This window comes from Erinaceus europaeus, chromosome 12 (assembly GCF_950295315.1).
Source record: "Erinaceus europaeus chromosome 12, mEriEur2.1, whole genome shotgun sequence".
Classification (NCBI taxonomy): domain Eukaryota; kingdom Metazoa; phylum Chordata; class Mammalia; order Eulipotyphla; family Erinaceidae; genus Erinaceus; species Erinaceus europaeus.
Window position 1 is genome coordinate 62,311,030 of NC_080173.1, and position 20,669 is coordinate 62,331,698.

Genomic DNA, 20,669 nt, shown 5'->3' on the forward strand with positions numbered 1-20,669 from the left:
AAAGCAATTTTTCAGACCATTATTTTTTTCAATAGACAGTCTAGGTCATGCAGTGGATAAAGCATGGGACTCTCAAGCATGAGGTCCTGAGTTCAATCCTCGATAGCACATGCATCAGAGTGATGCCTGGTGTGTTCTCATGTTTGTTCTCTCTCTCTCTCTCTCTCTCCCTCTTTCCTCAACTTTCTCATTAACAAATAAATAAAATAAGGAGAAGAAGAAGCAGTCACCAGTAAAGGTCAGGAAGGTCAGGAGAGCAGGAAGGTGGTGGCTGTCAGTAGTTCTGGTGGACTGGGTCAGCTGATATTTAAGAAGCAAAACCCTTAGGGGCCAGGCAGTGGTACACCGGGTTAAATAGACATAGTATGCAGCACAAGAAGCAGAACCTTGGGGCTGGGAGGTGGTGCACATGTTATAGCATGCAGGGACTCAGGTTCAAGCCCCTGGTCCCACCTGTAGGAGGAAAGCTTCACGAGTGGTGAAGCAGCGCTGCAGGCGAGTCGTTCCCTCTCTAGACCCACTTCCCCTCTTATCTCTCTCTGTCCTATCAAATACAATACATAAATAAATAAGTAAATAAATAAAGATTTTTACAAAAGAAGTCAAATCTGGCATTGACTGACTTTGGGAGGAAAAAATGTGGTGTCAAGGAAGACTGATAGGTTTCTCTGACCCCAAAGTGGTCATTTCCTCACCAAGCACACAGCTAAGCAAGAGTCCACTCAAGGGGCCAGGAGGTGGCACCTGGCTAAGCGCTCACATTACAGTCCACAAGGACCCAGGTTCAAGCCACTGCACTGGTCCCTACCTGAAGGGGGAAAGTTTTGTGAGAGGTGAAGCAGGGTTGCAGATATCTCTGTCTCTCTCTCTCTCCTTCTCCTCAATTTCTGGCTATCTCTAGGCAATAAATATAATAAAAATTAAAAAAAGAGTCCACTCAAAACCCATCTGAGTCAGCCTCAAGATCACAGACCAAAAGCCCACTCAGAAAGCCTATCATAAACTCACAGCCTCTAAATGGCTACACACTCAAGATAAAGCAAAATTTCACTACTACCGCCCAGATGGAGAGCTTCAGAGCCCCTGAAGCCCAAATCTCACTGCTCCAGGAGTAGAGAGGATAGGACCCTCTCTCCTACCCTCAAGTGCTATGGGAACCCTTCCCATTACAGGGGCCCCCAGGAGAAAGTACAGAGCTGCTTAGCAGTTAGGTTACCTGTGCCAGGGGCTGCCTCAGATTTTTTGTCCTGGAATTGCTGGACAGACCGTTTCAGCTCATTTTTGAGGTCTGAAGAGCCCTGGCAGACACCTCGGATCAGCTCATGATTCAGCTCCACCTTGGGGATGTAGACTGACTTCGTGGTTATTCTGTACAGTTTTGCCGCTTTCTAGAACAAGTCAGAGGGTTAGTATGGGCAGCTCCTGCAAAGCCAGAGCCTGGGTTCAGGTCTCATAGTCCTGGGATGCTATTCTCAATATCCTTGGGCACCAAATCTGTTGATCTCCCAAGAGGTGGTGGTGGCATTAAATGTCATTTTAAGACACAGTGAGGGTGGGGAGATAGCATAATGGTTACGCAAACAGATTCTAATGCCCCACACAACTATATGCCAGAGTTGATCAGTATGCTGGTTAAAAAAAAGGGGGGGGGAGAAGAAGAGGAAAAGAAAGAGACACAGTGGGGGCGGGGGCTGGGCAGTAGTGCAGTGGGTTAAGTGCACACAGCACAAAGCACAAGGACAGGTACAAGGATCCTGGTTCGAGCCCCGACTCTCCACCTGCAGTGCAGTCATTTCCTAGGCGGTGAAGCAGGTCTGCAGGTGTCTATCTTTCTCTTCCCCTCTGTCTTCCCCTCCTCTCTCCATTTCTCTCTGTCCTGTCCAGCAACAACAGCAATGGCAACAGCTACAAAGGCCCTTGGAGGTCGCTTACTATGTAGATAAGAAACTGAAGGGGCTAGAAAATAGCTCGCTTTGATGTTCATTTCATTAGTTGTATCACTTGTGCTTTTTAGTGTCTTGGCTAAGATCATGCTGCCAAATCCATTATCATGGCGATTTATTTTGCTGTTTTCTAGGTACTTGCTCTTTTATTTTATTTGTTTGAGTGCCAAGTATCAATCCTAGGAACTCTTACATGCAAAGTAAGCACTAAATCTTTCAGCTACATCCATGGCTATACCTTTCAATTTTCAATGCACTTTCTCCTTATGTAAATCCATTGCTTAATGCAGAGCCAATATTTTTCTTTCAAAAATTAAAAGGAACATGTTAGACTGTATGCATTGCCATCTTTTGTGAATTATCCAGTACTTTTTTTTTAAATGTTTTTAAATATTTATTTTATTTATTTATTCCCTTTTGTTGCCCTTGGTGTTTTATTGTTGTAGTTATTATTGTTGTTGTCGTTGTTGGATAGGACAGAGAGAAATGGAGAGAGGAGGGGAAGACAGAGAAGAGGAGAGAAAGATAGACACCTGCAGACCTGCTTCACCGCCTGTGAAGCGACTCGCCTGCAGGTGGGGAGCCGGGGTTCGAACCAGGATCCTTATGCCGGTCCTTGTGCTTTGAGCCACCTGCGCTTAACCCGCTGCGCTACAGCCCGACTCCCTATCCGGTACTTTTCATATGTGTGTTCACCTCACATTGTACATTACTGCTTTTAAAAAGTGAAAGTCCGAGAGTCAGGCGGTAGTGCAGTGGTTTAAGTGCATGTGGCACAAAGCGCAAGGACCAGCGTAAGGATCCTCGTTCGATCCCCCGGCTCCCCACTTGCAGGGGAGTTGCTTCACAGGCGGTGAAGCAGGTCTGCAGGTGTCTGTCTTTCTCTCCCCCTTTCTTTTTGTCTCCCCCTCCTCTCTCGATTTCTCTCTGCCCTATTCAACAACGATGACAACAATAACTACAACAATAAAACAACAGCAAAGACAACAAAAGGGAAAATACACAAATATTTTTAATTTTTTTTAAAGTGAAAGTCTAAGGGCTATGTTCATATCAGGAAGCCATTGAACTATTTATGGTTCAATTTCATTTTGACCCAAGGAATTCTGAATATCTGGATCAATTTTTTTCCCGTTGATATAAGTCTATCAACGCTCTCCAAACTCTGACTAATACATTCCTGTTTATAATAAAAAAATGTGATAGGAGAAAAAAAATAAGAATAAGAATAAGGGCCAGGTGGTGGCACACCTGGTCAAGCGCACCTGTTACAATGTGCAAGGAACCAGGTTCTAGCCCCTGGTTCCCACCTGCAGGGGGAAAGCTTTGCAAATTGGTAAAGCAGTGCTGCAGATGTCTCTCTGTCTCTCCCCCTCTCTGTCACCCTCTTCCCTCTAGATTCTGGCTGTCTCTATCTAATAAATAAATAAAGATGATAAAAAAATTAAATAAAATCTCATTGTGCTGGAGACGACTATTCTAATACAGAGGAAGAAGGATGTGAGATAGAGCCTGAGGTCATATAGCTCAGGCATGGGGGAGCAATCCCTACAGGGACACAAGGAAGTCCCCAGTCACTCCTGTACCCTCCCCCAGCCCCATGAACTCAATAGAAGGTCTGAGCCTTAGAGGCCGGTCAGTTGTGCAGTGGGTTAAGCGCACATGGTTCGAAGCACAAGGTGCATAAGGATCTGGGTTCAAGCCCTCGTCTCCCCACCTGCAGGGGGGTCACTTCACAAGTGGTGAAGCAGGTCTGCAGGTGTCTATCATTCTCTCCCCCTTTCTTCCCTTCCTCTCTCCATTTCTCTCTGTCCTATCCAACAACAACATCAATGGGAACAATAACAATACCGACAACAACAAGGGCAACAAAATGGGAAAAAATGTCTTCCAGGAACAGTGGATTCATAGTGCAGGCACCAAGCCCCAGCAATAACCCTGGAGGCAAAAAAAAAAAGTCTGAGCCTTTGAGGGGTCATGTCACCCAAACAATAGGTTCACCAGCACTTATTGTATGCCAGGAAGGACAGTCGGTAAGAGGTGAGCCCTATGTGCAAGGAGCTGACAGCTTAAAAAGCCATGAAATGAAGTACATCCAGGGCTGGGGTGATAGCAAAAGAGCCTTCCATACCTGAGGTTTCAAGCAGCCAGGTTCAATCTCCAGCACCACCATAAGCCAGAGCTGAGTAGTGCTCTGGTTAAAAAACAAGCAAACAAAAAAAAACCAAACCAAAATAAAACACATACACATCTAAAACAACAGCTCAGTTAGGAGCTATAGCAGAGGCAGTATTCACACTGGTAATGATAAAATAGGAAGGGCCAAGCGAGATGAGAGAGGAGGGAGTGGAGATGATGTCCTGGGAAAAGGACATGAGTCACTGAATGACAGTCGGTACCGCACAGGGTTAAGCCCACGTGGTACAAAGTGCAAGGATCCTGGTTTGAGCCCCTGGCTCTCCACCTGCGGGGGCGAGGGGTAGCTTTGCAAGCAGTGAAGCAGGTCTGCAGGTGTCTATCTTTCTCTCTCCTTCTCGATCTTGCCCTCCTCTTTCAATTTCTCTGTCCTATCCAACAACAATGACAACAACAACAAAAATGGAAAAAATGATCACCAGGAGCTGTGAATTAATAGTGCAGGCACTGCACCCTAGGTGACAAACCTGGAGGCAAAAATAAAATAAAATAAAATAAAATAAAATAAAATAAAATAAAATAAAATAAGTGACAGTCAAGGTATTCCTGCCCAATGCCTGGGGTATCCGGGGTCTGCGGATTGTTCTGCTGTGGCTACAGCATGGCCCATGGACTGAAAGTGGATGGCAAGAGATGAAGCAAAAGCCCTGTCTCTTAGAGCATACCCAGAAACATTAAGACAGATGGGCAGGTGCTAGGCGACAGCACACCTGGTTGAGTGCACGTTACAATGTGCAAGGACCCAAGTGCAAGCCCCCGGTCCCACCTGCAGGGGGAAAGCTTTGCAAGTGGTGAAGCAGTATTACAGGTGTCTCTCTTCCTCTCTATCTCCCCTTCCCTCTTGATTTCTGACTGTCTCTATTCAATACATACATAAAGATAATTGAAAGAAAAATAAATATTCTTTAAAAAAAAAAAAGACAGTCAGTGCAACCAGTACTAACTCAACATATTTATTTCACTTCAGATTGTGTTCAGAGATGCCAAGTGTGGGTTGTCAGCCCTCCAGCTTCATTACTCTTCCACCAAGTTACAGATGCTACCATGACACCAACCTGACCTCACCAATGTGTCCTGGAACCCCACCTCTCTAGAGCCCTGTCCCACTAGGAAAAGAGAGAGACAGGATGAAAGTATGGATCGACCTGCCAACACCCATGTCCAGTGGAGGAGCAATTACAGAAGCCAGACCTTCCACCTTCTGCATCCCATAATGATCTGGGTCCATGCTCCCAGAGGGATAAGAAATAGGAAAGCTGTCAAGGGAGGGGATGAGATATAAAGTTCTGGTGGTGGGAATTATATGGAATTGTACTCCTCTTATCTTATGGTCTTGTCAATATTTCCATTTTATAAATAAATTTAAAAAATAAGACAGAATGGGCATAGGTGATTTCCAAAACCTGATGGTTACCAGAGGGGAAGGGAAGAGGGTGGCAGGAAGAGGTGGAGGCAGTCAGTCTGATCATAGCATAGCACTAGAATTTTGGTAGTGGGTACAATGAGTCCTAGACACATAAAGAGGTATGAAAATGTACTCTGACAATTATGTAATGTTACAAACTGATGGTAAATCAATATTGAAACTTCCTGAAGAGAGATAGAGTCTCTACTGATTTTGAAAAAGTAAGTTGCCAGACTTGAGAGCTTACATGGCAGGGAACCGAGGTAGACAGTAGGAACTCATAGGAGACCCTAGCTAACAGCCAGCAAGAAAGCTAGCTGCACCCGTAAGGAACTGAATTCCATCAGCAACCACATGAGCTTGGCGCACAACCTTGAACTCCAAAGGGAATACATCCCAGTCAACATTATGACTGCAGCTTCCATGACCCTAAGAAGACAACTTGCTAAACCATGTCCAGATTTCTTAGCCATGGACAGTGTAAGATGACAAACATATGTTCTTCTAAGCCAGCAAGTTTGTGGTGCATGACCACACAGCTTAGAACACAAGTACAGCACACGTGTCAGGGACCCACAGCTCCAACTCAAGGGCCTTCTTGGACCTATAATCAACACCATGACACTAGACAAAAGGAAAACTTAAATCATGTCCTCACCCAAGACTCACCTCCAGAAACTCGAACTCATCCCCGCCCTTAGTCAGGGCAAATTCCATCTCCTCTTTTGCAGCCTGGATCTCACTCTTCTTCTTGAGGAGGATCTGGTAGATGGTGTCAAACTTGCTGCTGACCCTCTTCTCCTCTTCCTTGATCTTTCGTGTTGCATTGGCTTCTGAAGCATCAATGAGAGCCTTCATTTCCTTGTACTCTTGTCTAAGCAGCTCCATCTTCCTCTGTGTGGCCTCCTAAGAGACAAAAGACAAGAGGGCAGCCATCAGACTTGCTAAATGCTTACTAGGTTGAGAAGATGTGGAGTAGCAGGCATTCTTGTCTGTACTTAGTAGGGGTACAAAGGGCACAACAGCTTAGGAGAGTCTATTTATGGAATACTGGGTCTACCCTATCACTTGGCAACTCAATCCAGAAACATGCTCTAGAAAAATTACTCATAAGGTGGGAGTAGATAATGTAATGGTGATGCAAAAAGACTTTCATGCCTGAGGCTTCAACGTCCCAGGTTCAATCCCCCCACCACAAGCCAGAACTGAGCAGTGCTCTGGTGAAAAAAAAGTAAATATATATATATAGGAGCCAGGAGGTAGTGCAGCCGGTTAAGCACAAGGACCGGGCTAAGAACCCCGGTTCAAGCCTCCAGTTCCCCACCTGCAGGGGGGTCGCTTCTCAGGCAGTGAAGCAGGTCTGCAGGTGTCTATCTTTCTTTCCCCCTTTCTGTTTTCCCCTCCTCTCTCGATTTCTCTCTGCCCTATCCAACAACAGCAATGACAACAATAACAACAATAACAACAAGGGCAATAAAAAGGAAAAAATGGCCTCCAGGAGTAGTGGATTCATGGTGCAGGCACCAAGCTCTAGTGATAACCCTGGAGGTAAATAAATAAATAAATAAATAAATAGGCCAGGCAGTGGCACACCTGCTTAAGCACACATATTACAATGCACAAGGACCTCGGTTCAAGCCCCTGGTCCCCACCTGCAGGGGAAAGCTTCATGAGTGGTGAAGCAGGGCTGCATGTGTCTCTCCATCTCTCTCTCCCTTTCTCAATTTATCTGTCTCTATTCAATAATAAATAAAGATAAATGTAAAAAATAAATTAAGTAAATAAACAAAGAAGAAGAGAGAAGAAGAAGAGAAATTAACAATATACTCTAGAGAAATTCTGGGACACCTGCCCTAGAGTCACTCTAAGCCACACTGTCCAAAATATCAAAACCCTTGAATGATTTAAACATCTATCAGTGAGAGATAGAGCAGCAAGCCTGAGAAGTGGCACAGTGAATATAGCATTGGATTTAAAAGCGTAATTTAAACATCTATCAGTGAGAGATAGAGCAGCAAGCCTGAGAAGTGGCACAGTGAATATAGCATTGGATTTAAAAGCGTAAGTTCAGGGGGTCGGGTGGTAGTGCAGTGGGTTAAGCTCACATGGCACAAAGCACAAGGACCGGCGTAAGGGTCCCGATTCGAGCCCCCAGCTCCCCACCTGCAGGGGAGTCGCTTCACAAGCAGTGAAGCAGGTCTGCAGGTGTCTATCTTTCTCTCCCCCTCTCTGTCTTCCCTTCCTCTCTCCATTTCTCTCTGTCCTATACAACAACGATGACATCAATAACAACTATAATAATAACTATAACAAGGGCAAAAGGGGGAAAAAAGCAAATAAAAAAAAAAGCGTAAGTTCAATTGCCAGCATATGCCAAAGTGATCCTCTAGTTCATATATATATATATATATATATATATATATATATAATGTAATAATAAAAAGAAGAAGAAATAAAGGGGGGCCAGGCCATGGTGCACCTGATTGAGCACACATTTCACAATCCTCAAAGATCTGGCTTCAAGCCCCTAATTGCCATCTGCTGGGGGAAAGCTTTGAAAGTGGTAAAACAGTCCTGTATCTCTTCTCCACCCCTCAAAACTTCTCTGTCTCTATCCAATAAATAAAAATACATAATTAAAAAATCAAATTCTTGGGGCCAGGTGGTGGCACACCTGGTTGAACGCATGTATTACAATGCTCAAGGACCCGGGTTCGAGCCCCCGGTCCCCACCTGCAGGGAGAAAGCTTTACGAGTGGTGAAGCAGGGCTGCAAGTGTCTCTCTGTCTCTATCCCTCTCTATCACTCCCTCCCTCTTGATTTCTGGCTGTCTCTATCCAATAAATAAAGATAACAATAAATAAAACTATTTTTAAAAAATAAATTCTTTATCTAACTAAATAGAGTGATCTGGGAGGTGGTGCAGTGGATAAAAAGCATTGGACTCTCAAGCATGAGGTCCTGAGTTCAATCTCCAGCAGCACATGTACCAGAGTGATGTCTGGCTTTTTCTCTCTCTTCTCCTATCTTTCTCACTAATAAATAAATAAAATCTTAAAGAGAGAAAGAGAGAGAGAGAAATAGGGGTTGGAAATTAATGAACTGGAGATATGGGTAAATTTTCATGAGGGAAACATAACTTCTAGAAGACAAATAGGGGCGGGGATTGATAGCATAATGGTATGCAAACAGACTCTTATGCCTGAGGCTCTAAGTCCCAGGTTCAATCCCCCACACCACCATAAGCCAGAGCTGAATGGTTCTCTGGTAAAAATAAATAAGTAAATAAATAAATAAATTACATATATATGTGTATATATATATATATGTATACACACACACACACACATATATATATAGGATAGGACAGGGAGAAACTGAGAGGAGGGGAAGACAGAGGGGGGGAGAAAGACAGCTTGTGAAGCAACCCCCTCACAGGTGGGGGCTTGAACCAGGATCCTTGTGTCAGCCTCTAGAAAATATTTTTTAAAAACAGAAGGGTCGGAGGGTAGATAGCATAATGGTTATACAAACAGACTCTCATGCCTGAGGCTCCAAAATCCCAGGTTCAATCCCCCGCACCACCATAAGTCAGAGCTGAACAGTACTCTGGTTAAAAAATAAAATAAAAAATAATAAAACAGAAAAACGCAAAACCTTTAAAAAGAAGAAGACAAACTGTATGATGTCCTTCATATAAAGATCACAGAAAATAGATTGGTAGGGGGCACACCTGGTTGAGTGCACATTTTACAGTGTGCCAGGACCCAGGTTCAAGCCCCCTGTCTCCTCCTGCAGACAGAAAGCTTTGCGAGTGGTGAAGCAATGTTGCAGGTGTCTCTCTCTCTCTCTCTCCCTCTCCCTCTCCCTCTCTATCACCCCCTTCCCTCTCTGTTTCTGGCTGTCTCTATCTAATAAATTAAGATAACTAAAATTAAAGAGAAAATAGATTGGTACTACTTATTACTAAGAAATTCATATGTAATAAAACTATAGATCATGAGAAGGGATAAATAAATTCAAAATAGTGGTTATTTCCAGCAAAGAAAAAAGGCAACATAAAAGTGAAAACAAGAGTGGTGACTTTACTTGTATTGGTGACATTTTACTCTCTAAATTGGAAGCACTTCATGGGTGATTTTATTTATTTATTTGTTTAGAAGATGAATTTACTCATGAATAGAAAAAGAAGGAGCAAAGGGGAGAGAGAGAACCAGAGGATCATAAGATGCTCTGGATGGAACTCAAGCTTTATGCTTGAAAGTTCAATGCTTTATCTACCGAGGCTATATGGATACAAATAATTAATTAATTATTAAAGGTGGCCAGGCAGTGGCGCACCTGGTCAGAGGCACATAGTACAAAGTGTAAGAACTTGTGGCAGGATCAAGGCTTGAGCCCCCACTCCCCACCTGCAGAGGGTCCAATGCACAAATGGTGAAGTAGCTCTACAGGTGTCTTTCTCTCTTTCTCTCTATCTCCCCCACTCCTCTCAATTTCTCTCTGTCCTATAGAATAAAACAGAAAAATTGCTGCCAGCAGTAGCAGACTCATAGTCTGACACCAAACCCTGTGATAACCCTGGAGGGAAAAAAAATTAGAGTGGGGGGAACTGGGTGGTGGTGCAACCAGTTGAGTACATATCACCATGCACAAGGACCCAAGTTCAAGCCCCAGGTTCCTATCTGCAATGATGGAGGGAGCTTCACAAATGATGAAGTAGTGCTGCAGGTGTCTCTCTTTCACATTCCCTCTCTACCTTCCCCTTCCTCCCCAATTTCTCTCTGTTCTATCATGTAAGAAAAAAAAAAAAGGTGGGGAAAAATGTTTAAAAAGTAAAGAAAGGGATGCTGGGCATTGGTGCAGCAGGTTAAGCTCACATGGCATGAAGCGCAAGGACCTGGGCAAGGATTCCAGTTTGAGGCTCCGGCTCCCCACCTGCAGGGGGGGGGTCGCTTCACAAGTGGTGCAGCAGGTCTGCAGGTGTCTGCCTCTCTTCCTCTCTGTCTTTCCCTCCTCTCTCGATTTCTCTCTGTCCTATTTGACAACAGTAATACTAACAACAATAGTAATAACAACAGCAACGATAAACAACAAGGATAACAACAACAAAAAAAAAGGTGGGGAGTAAAGAAAGTGGCGCTCCAGAAAACTTCTAGAGAATATCATCCTTTAGAAGTACAGTGTCCAATACCACATTTACTTGGCACAGCCTTGGACTGCAAGCAGGCCACATTAAGATGTACTGTGAGGGGGTGGGGTTAACAGTGAGTTAAGCACACATGGTGCAAAGCGCAAGGACTGGCGTAAGGATCTCGGCTGAACCCTGGCTCCCCCACCTGCATGGGGGTTGCTTCACAGGCGGTGAAGCAGGTCTGCAGGTGTCTGTCTTTCTCTCCTCCTCTCTGTCGCCCCTCCTCTCTCGATTTCTCTCTGTCCTATCCAACAATGATGACATCAATAACAATAATAACCACAACAATGCTAAAACAACAAAGGCCACAAAAGGGAAAAAAAAATAGCCTCCAGGAGCAGTGGGTTCGTGGTTCAGGCACTGAGCCCCAGCAACAATCCTGGAGGCAAAATAAATAAACAAATAAATGGAAAAAAATGTACTGTAAGTCCAGAATATGCTTTGGATTTTAAAGACTTGGTGCCCCAAAAAGATGATAATACTTTTTAGTTTATAATTTGATGCACTGGGTTAAATTAAATCACTATTAAAGGGTCAGCACGACTTAAGTGCACCATGTGCAAGAGAAGCTTCATAATGAGTACAGCAATGTTGTCTCTCCTTGTCTCTCTCTGTCTCTCTCCCTGTGTTTCTGAGATTGAAAAGAGAGAAACAGTAGTCCACAGGGAGCAATGGAATAGCACAGGCACAACGCTTCAGAGGCAAAATAATAATAATAATAATTTCAAGGGCTAGGGACATAGCTCAGTCTCTTAAAGCACAGGACCTACACACCTAAGATCCCAGAGGCCTCAGGTCAAGTCCTCAGCATCACCTTATATCTGAACTTGTCTCTATTTCCTCTCTCTCATTTTTCTCTTTCATAATAAATGAAATCTTAAAAATCTTCAAAATTAATTTCAGCTACAGCAGGAGTATAACTTGGTGGAAGATTACATACCTTGCATGCATGAGACCCTGAGTTTGACTCCTGGTATTCTCCTCAAATAAATAAATAATATTGGGAGTTGGGCGATAACGCAGTGGGTTAAGCGCAGGTGACGCAAAGCGCAAGGACTGGCATAAGGATCCTGGTTCGAGCCCCCTACTCCCCACCTGCAGGGGAGTCGCTTCACAGGCGGTCAAACAGGTCTGCAGGTATCTATCTTCCCCCCTCTGTCTTTCCTCCTCTCTCCATTTCTCTCTGTCCTATTCAACAACAACGACAACAATAACTACAACAATAAAACAAGGGAAACAAAAGGGAATAAATATTTTAAAAATAATAATAAATAAATAATATTAATTTCAGGTGTCACCCAACTTAACTTGGACTACCTGTAGATATGCACCGCATTTCAAGTGAACAGTACTGCTCTAAAAGTTGTGGTTTCACTTCACACCTTGGGTATCTGTGATAGATCAGAAACAAACATGCCAAACAGAAATCCACACAAGAGGGATAGACTAAAGAGAGAAAGAAATTCAATTACTTATTTCTTTATTTGATGCTTCCCTTTGCCACCTCCAATATGGCTACTAATATTCCCCAATATTAATTCTCTACTTGCCTTCAGTAAATAAAAACACTTCTGAGCACAAGGACCGGCATAAGGATCCCGGTTCGAACCCCGGCTCCCCACCTGCAGGGGAGTTGCTTCACAGGCGGTGAAGCAGGTCTGCAGGTGTCTTTCTCTCCCTCTCTCTGTCTTCCCCTCCTCTCTCCGTTTCTCTCTGTCCTATCCAACAACGACGGCAATAATAACTACAACAATAAAACAACAAGGGCAACAAAAGGGAATAAATAAATAAAATAAAAATATTTAAAAAAAAAAACACTTCTGTAGTTTCAGATGGGCAAAGAGCTATCCGGTAACAAACTACATTTCCCAGCTTCCTCTGCAGCTATGCTCGGTCATGTGACTAAACTGGTTCCAAGGTTGCATGTGCAGAAGTGAAATGTGCTACATTCTTTCCCCCCATTCTCCTCCTAATTTTTAGCAGTCTAAAGCAAAGAGGTGATGGTTGTCCTGCTTCACTCAAAGAAATAAGGAAAACATCCTATGAAGATGTGGGGCAAGGAGTCCGGGAGGTGGTGCACCCAGTTAGTCTCACATAGTACTAAGCACAAGGACTCGCACAAGGACCCAGGGTTCAAAACCCCCACTCTCCACCTGCAGCTGGACACTTCGTGAGCAGTGAAGCAGGTCTGCAGGTGTTTATTTTTCTCTCTCCCTCTCTGTCTCCCCATCCTCTCTCAATTTCTCTCTGTCCTATCAAATAAAATAGGAAAAAAATGAAAAATATGGCCACCAGGAGCAGTTGACATAATGCCAGCACTGAGTCCCAGCGATAACCCTGGAGAAAAGAGAGAGAGAGAGAGAGAGAGAGAGAGAAAGAGAGAGAAAGAGAGAGATAGAGAGAGAGAGGGAGAGAGGGGGGTGGTTCAATAGGAAGGAAACAATGTGAATCTCTGAATAGCTGTGTGGACCAGATCCACCCCACTAGTCAGGGCTGCTTGTCTTGGGCTTACACTGTCACAGGAGCAAAGTAAACTTCTTTTGTTTCATCTTTCTTCTTAAAAAAATTTCTTTATTGGGGGACTAATGGTTTACAGTTAATGGTAAAATACAGTAGTTTGTACATGTGTAACATTTCTCAGTTTTCCACATAACAATCCAACCCCTCTAGGTCCTCCTCTGCCATCATGTTCCAGAACCTGAACCCTCTGCCCCACCCCACCCCCACTCCCGAATCTTTTACTGTGGTGCAGTACACTGTCATCTCCTAGTTTTATTTTATCTTTGAAGTAAATGAATTTAGGGGATATCTTTATTGTAGTAGCTCACCACCTAATCAATACAGGCAATTCCATTTACAGCCCTTCATTTAAGTCTCCTTCAGAAAGGAGTTGCAATTCCACTGAGCAGACAGGACAGGGAAACTAGGACTGACATGGCCAAATTACCGCAGGCTAGACTGTGACAGAGCAGACATGCTAATGCAGATCTTATGTAATTAAGCCACAATTGTCAGAATACAACTGGATGCTGCAGCTACAAAACAATTACAAATCAAATCTTTCTATATTTTTATTTATTTATTGCCTCCAGGGTTATTGCTGGGGCTCGGTGCGTGCACTATAAATCCTATGCACCTGTGGACATTTTTCTTTTTTTAATTTTTTGGATAGGACAGAGAGAAATTGAGAGGAGGAGGGGAGGTAGAGAGGAAGAGAAAAAGACACCTGCAGACCTGCTTTACCACTAGTGAAGCAACACCCCTTGCAGGTGGGAACCGTGGGCTTGAACTGGGATCCTTGTGCGGGTCCTTGTACTTCGCACCATGTGCACTTTATGCGGTGCACCGCCCAGTCCCCTAAATCTTTATATAAAACCAGTGTGACCTTGGGGTGAAGGAGATTACACTGATTCTGCAAAAGACTCATACCTGAGGCTCCAAGGTCTCGGGTTCAATCCCTCACACCACCATAAACTAGAACAGAATAGCATCCTGGAGGAGGAGGAGGGGGAGAGGAGGGGGAGGAGAAAGAGAAGAAGAAGGAGGAGAAGGAGAAGGAGAAGGAGAAGGAGAAGGAGAAGGAGAAGGAGAAGGAGAAGAAGAAGAAAGAAGAAGAAGAAGAAGAAGAAGAAGAAGAAGAAGAAGAAGAAGAAGAAGAAGAAGAAGAAGAAAAAGAAGAAGAAGAAGAAAAGAAAAATGCATTTCTAAATCTACTATTACAGCAATTTCATTACTATTGTTTTACTTTCATTACTATTGTTTTACTAGACTTCCTTCCAGTCTTGGGCACTTTGTTTTCTACACGTCATACAAAATTCATGTCTAATTCTGATACATGTGTTAGCCTGTCCTGCCTGAAGGCTGAAGGGACTCAAGTCACTCACCCGTATATTCTGCTGCTTGACTCTTACATCTTCCAGTGCCTTTGTTGCACCATTGACCTGACTGTACACGATGGTCAGTTTATGCTTCAGTTTGGCCTGCAGAGAAAACATACCAGAGTGAGAGAGCACATGTCAGGCCCCCACCAGCACCCAGCATCCACCCTGAATTTATCCCACAGATGCCTGCTTGCTGCTTTTGGAAGAATTTGTGTACTGTCCATCTCTCCCTCATCCTTTGAGAAGGATGGTAAAGAAGTCAGGAGAACAGCATTTAGAATTGAAAAGAACAGTGTTCCAGCTCCAATTCTCAGCTGTCCAACTGTCTCTCACCTTAGATTCCTTGACCAGAAAACAGATATAACTGTCCCCACCTCACAGGGTTAGTGGAAGGATTAAGTGAAATAACACAAGCCCTGGATCTTAATAAGGACAAACTAAATGTGTGTGTGTGTGTGTGTGTGTGTGTGTGTGTGTGTGTGTGTGGTGTGTGTGTGTGTTTTGAGCAACATAATGTCACCACTCCTGGCTGATTTTTTTCAGTCAGATAGCAAGACAGAAAAAGGGGGCTGGGAGATAGCACATCTACCTGAACACACTTATCATGTGCAAGGACCAGAGGTTTGAGCCCCCAACACCAACTTGCAAGGGGGAGCCTTCACGAGTGGTGAAGCAGGTCTGCCGATGAATCTCTCTCTCTCCCTTTCTACCTCCCTAACCTCTCAATTTCTCTGTCCCATCTAATTAAAAAGAAAAAAATGAAAAAATGGTCACCAGGAGCAATGGATTCACTGTGCAGGCACCAAGCCCTAGTGTTAACCTTAATAGCAATTGAGAGAGGGAGAGGGAGGAAGAGACTACTGTTTTGAAGCTCCCCCAGTGTTATCGAACCTCCCATGTGATGCAAGGACTAGAAGCTGGTCTGTGTGTATGGCCAGGCACTTGCCCTACCCAGTGAGCTACCTGTCCAGCACCCAGACTGTATCATTATGAACCTCTTCACTAGCACCCATTTCACAAATGAGGCAAGAAGGATAATAAGGTGGCCAAGTTGACATTGAGACAGAATTGAGCTGGGACAGTTACTTCAGATTAAAGTCATCCAAACCAATCCTCAGACTGCAAAGTCAACTGTCTGGTGGGGTGTGGTTGTGTCTGTTTTGTGGTCAAAGAAATTTAAGGTAAGGGACAGTTGGACAGCTGGAAATGAGCTGGAATACTGGTCTTTTCAGCTCCAAAACAGTGGGGGTGGCGCTTGGGGTGGGGGCCTCCTATATGACACTGAAAATGTAGCAAGGCAGGGAAGGATTACAGAGCAACCGTTGGTGAAAATGAAACTGAGGTAAACAGTCTGGGAGACAGCTGGGAGAGCCTCTTTCAGCCTCAAGGAGGAAGTGGGTCAATAATTAAGAGTCCAAAGTTTACTTGATAAACCCCACAGGTGGTGGTGAAGAGCAGGGTGGATGGGAAGTCCAAAAGTTACATCCTTGTTAAGAGTAAGGGTGAGTCAGCTGTAATCCATCCTGCTCACACATCAAGGTAGCTCAGTCACTGAAACTGAACTAAGCTGATTCATTCTGAACTATTAGTTCTCTAGGCGCCTCTAGAAACAAAAGTAAAGATAACCCTGTCAAAAGAACCCCCAGTACTTTTATAAACTTTCATATCACTGAGTCTCCAATGCGGGATCAGATGAAATGTTAGGACACAGAAACAGGAAGGAAAATAACAACTACCAGCACCATAACAATAGCTGGTATTTGTTACTTAATATATATGCCAGTCTTTACTCTAGCACTTTACTCAAATTAACTTGGGTAAAGCTAAGAACAATGAGGTAGAAATTACCTCTCCTTTACAGAAGCACAGAGCAAAAAAATTAAAAATTAAAAATTAAAAAAAAATTGAGTCATCTCTCAACATGCCCAATTTCACTATTCCAGACTGACTTTTTTTTTCTAGACAGAGACAAAGACCGAGATACAAGGAGAGAAATCACAACACTAGAGTTTTTCCAGGGGTCATAGCACTCTAATATGGCAAGGAACATACCCTACCCAATTGTAAAAGGCAGTAGCCTTGAAATTCCCTTTTTATGCAGTTGTTTGTTAAGTGCTTTTAGTATGAGTTGCTTGTAGTATGAGGTGGAAAATTCCTTTCCCCTTCCCCCTTGAATAAACAGGACCTAATCAGTGAAGGCCACCCATTGTCTTGTAAGTTGTTCAAAGGACCCTGCATGGGGACAAGCCTTATCAGGACCTCTGCACAGCCCCAGCAGTATACTGGTCGCCAGATGGCCTGGTATGTTGGTAGTGGGATGTGAGGACCTAATACCTGGTCAAGTCTTATTGGTTGTCTAGTTCTGTAAGGTTTGAAATTAGCCCGCACTTTGCTTTGTATGGACCCCGCTTTTTGCTAAGTTTGAAATGATTGGATTTTGTGTTTGCTATAGCCTGATATTGGATGTAAGTTGACAAGGTGATGTGTTCCCCCTCCCTGAGTGTAGTCTGAATTCCTATAAATTGTGTGGTTTGAGCCTTGTTCAGGGTCGAGCTTGGTAGACTAACACCAGTCACCATCTCGGCCCGGATTGCAATTCGTCAATAAACATCTTTGCTTCCTTACAGTGGATGGTGGTCTGATTCATGCTCGCTAACACCAATGAGCTATCTTTCCAGCCCTGCAAAGAGCAATTAAATGTTCTGTTTACACCAAGTCAAATTGCTCTTGGCAGGTATCATAAGATCCTGACCAGGAGTCGCCAGTAGCACAGCGGGTTAAGTGCACGTGGCACGAAGCGGAAGGACCCATGTAAGGATCCCAGTTTGAGCCACCGGTTCGAACCACCCCCCCACCTGCGGGGGAGTCGCTTCACAGGCTGTGAAGTAGGTCTGCAGGTGTCTGTCTTTCTCCCTCTCTTATCTTCCCCTCCACTCTCCATTTCTCTGTCCTATCCAACAATGACGACATCAATAACAACAACAATAACTACAACAATAAAACAACAAGGGCAACAAAAGGGAATAAATAAATAAAATATTAAAAAAAGATCCTGACCTTGCCATTTTATTTAATGTATTACTATTAGTGTTATTGTTATTATTGTTGTTGTCATTGGCAGGACTTCACCACTTGCAACTGACACTTTCAGACAGAAAGACAAAAGGACAGAGGGAAAGATACCAAGAGCACTGAAGCTTCCCCCAGTGATGGGGGCAGGGCTTGAACCTACCTGAGCTGTACACATGACAAAGCAAGTACACTATTCAGATGAACTATCTTGCCGATCCAATACTGTTTTATGTGTTTATAGTTTATTTATTTATTCAATGGCTAGAAACAAATATATCTAGAGGGGACAGAGAGATATAGGGGGGAGAGAAAGACAGATACCTGCAGCACTGCTTCACCTGCGGGTGGGCCTGGGGGGTTGGCTCCTTGAGCATGGCCACATGTGCACTCAACCAGATGTGCACATGTTTTTAATTTGTGTCCAAACTAAGCACACAGGAAATTTCAAGAAGAAAAAAGAAAAAGGGAAAAAAGGCATTTCCTTCCCTTTTCCTTAACTAGCTGAAACAACATAATCTGGCCCTCCCACATTTCTGCCTCTCCCACTGCATTCAAAATATTCAAGCCTGAACCTGACCTTGAATCTGAATTTGAACAACCCAGTGAGTGTCACATGTAAAGGCTAGAAGCAGAGACCAAGGTCACACTAGCTCAACAACAAAAGTTGAAATCATTGAGGATATTTCATAAGTGACCTCTGTGACAGTATCCTTTAACCTGGCCTCTCACACTGGTAAAGATAAACTGTGGGCAGGAGTCTGGAACCAGGCATATCCAGCCTCCCAAAACGACTTAGGGCTGGAAGAGACTAGAACACACGGGGGCCAGGCTGACAGCATGCACTCATCACCATGAGCAAGGACTGGAGCTTCACAAAAGGTGAAGCAGCGCTGCAGATGTCTCTCTTTCTCACCTTCTCTATTTGCCGGTCCCCTCTCAATTTCTATCTGTTCTGCCAAATAAAAATTTAAAAAAACCACTAAGAGACTGCCAACTGTTCCACTTCCCAGAATGCACCACTGAACCCTGTTTTTGTTTTCTTTTTTGCCTCCAGGGTTATCGCTGGGGCTTGGTGCCTGCACTACGAATCCACTGCTCCTGGAAGCCATTTTCCTATTCTTGTTGCCCTTATTGTTTTTCTCATTTTTGTTGCCCTTGTTGTTATTGTTATTGTTGTTGTTGGACAGGACAGAGAGAAACTGAGAGATGAGGGGAAGACAGAGAGGGAGAGAGAAAGAGAGACACCTGCAGACCTGATTCACCGCTTGTGAAGTGACCCCTCTGTAGGTGGGGAGCCAGAGGCTCAAACCAGGATCCTTGCACCGGTCCTTGTGCTTTGTGCCATGTGCGCTTAATCCACTATGCCACCGCCCAGCCCCTCTGAACCCTGTATTTTAAAATAAATCTTCTCCAACATTAATCATATACATATGATGGTCCTCTGACAGTGGAGAGGGACCTACATGACTTCAGACAAAAGACCCAGGGACGCGAATAATGTCTGAATCAAGTAGCTTGGGAAGTGACACGATGACAGAACTCTAGACTTCCAAACACAAAAGTCCCCAGTTCAATCCCCAGCATCACAGAGTGATAACTCTGGTTCTCTCCTCCAATTAATTAATACATTTTTAAAATTTGTGAATATAAAGTAGAAAATGTGGGCAGGGTATGTAGCATAATGGTTATGTAAAGAGACTCTCAAACTTGAGGATCCAAGGCCCCAGGTTCAATCCCCCGCACCACCATAAGCCAGAGCTTAGCAGAGCTCTGGTTAAAAAAAAAAAGTTTCAGAGATCTGAGGAGCCCTTCATAAACTGGGGATCTGGATCCTCGAATTATGACACTAGTGGAAGAGACAAACCAGCCACCTAACCCTGGGTCACTGCCTAGCTAGAATATCTGTTACCAGTAGTTAGCAGTAGCAGCTAAAAAAGGACAAGCCACAGGGGTCATAGGCAGTATACAAATAAGCAGAGCACTGACTCCAGCTTTGGACCCTAGTAGCTGGAAAAGACCTGTGGTTCCAGGCAAAACCAGGAAGGGATCCTCTGACTCTGGCTGGCCTTTATCTCAGTAGATAAGAACTCTTAGAAGGCCCTTCAGGGAGAGTCAGGCAGTAGCGCAGTGGGTTAAGAGCACATGGCACGAAGCTCAAGGACCGGAGTAAGGATCCTGGTTCCAGCCCCCAGCTCCCCACCTGCAGGGGAGTCACTTCACAGGGGGTGAAGCAGGTCTGCAGGTGTCTATCTTTATCTCCCCCTCTCTGTCTTCCCCTCCTCTCTCCATTTCTCTCTGTCCTATCTAACAACAGCAACATCAATAACAACAAGAGCAACAAAAGGTAAAATAAATATTAAAAAAAAAAATTTTTTAAGGGGGACCAGGCAGTGGTGCACCTGGTTATGTGCACATACTAAAGTGCACAAGGACCCGGGCTCAAGCCCCTGGTCCCCACCTGCAGGGGCAAAGCTTCACGAGTGTTGAAGTAGGGCTGCAGGTGTCTCTCTATCTCTCTCCATTTCTATCTTCCCTTCCCCTCAATTTCTCTCTGTTTCTATCCAATAATAAATAGTTTTAAAAAAAGAATTAAAAAATATTTTAAAAAATTAAAAATAAAAAAGAAGAAGGGCCTTCAGGCAGGAACCCGGAGCCCTCAGAGGCAGGTCCAAGCATCCTGAGGCAAAGAAGAGCAGGAACAGCCCAACTCCCTCCATTCAGCAGACTCATCTGTCTCCAGGCAGGGCCAGAGTAACTGAGCTGACAGAGCAGTTCATGAGGAGTGTTCATGGTAAAACACTGTCTGCAGATCACCTCATTATATTCTACAATAATTGGGTGTATTGCACCAAAATAAAAGACTGGGGGGGTGGGCTCGGTTCCTGGAACATGATGTCAGAGGAGGACCTAGTGGGGGCTGTGTTGTTTTGTTGTTATGTTATGTTATGTTATGTTATGTTATGTTATGTTATGTTATG

At 44.1% G+C, this 20,669-nt stretch overlaps 1 protein-coding gene across 2 annotated transcripts in view; it reads right to left on the reverse strand.

Moving 5' to 3' along the window:
- The window catches only part of TRIM25 (tripartite motif containing 25), a 49,056-nt gene that overhangs the window by 25,253 nt on the left and 3,134 nt on the right, over positions 1–20,669 (reverse strand). For both annotated transcript variants that reach the window (XM_060203787.1, XM_007526703.3), the window contains exons 2-4: positions 14,623–14,718; positions 6,214–6,450; positions 1,217–1,388 (exon numbers count right to left, since the gene is read on the reverse strand). In XM_060203787.1, coding sequence (XP_060059770.1) covers positions 1,217–1,388; positions 6,214–6,450; positions 14,623–14,718 — 505 coding nt within the window. The remainder of the gene's footprint in view (positions 1–1,216; positions 1,389–6,213; positions 6,451–14,622; positions 14,719–20,669) is intronic.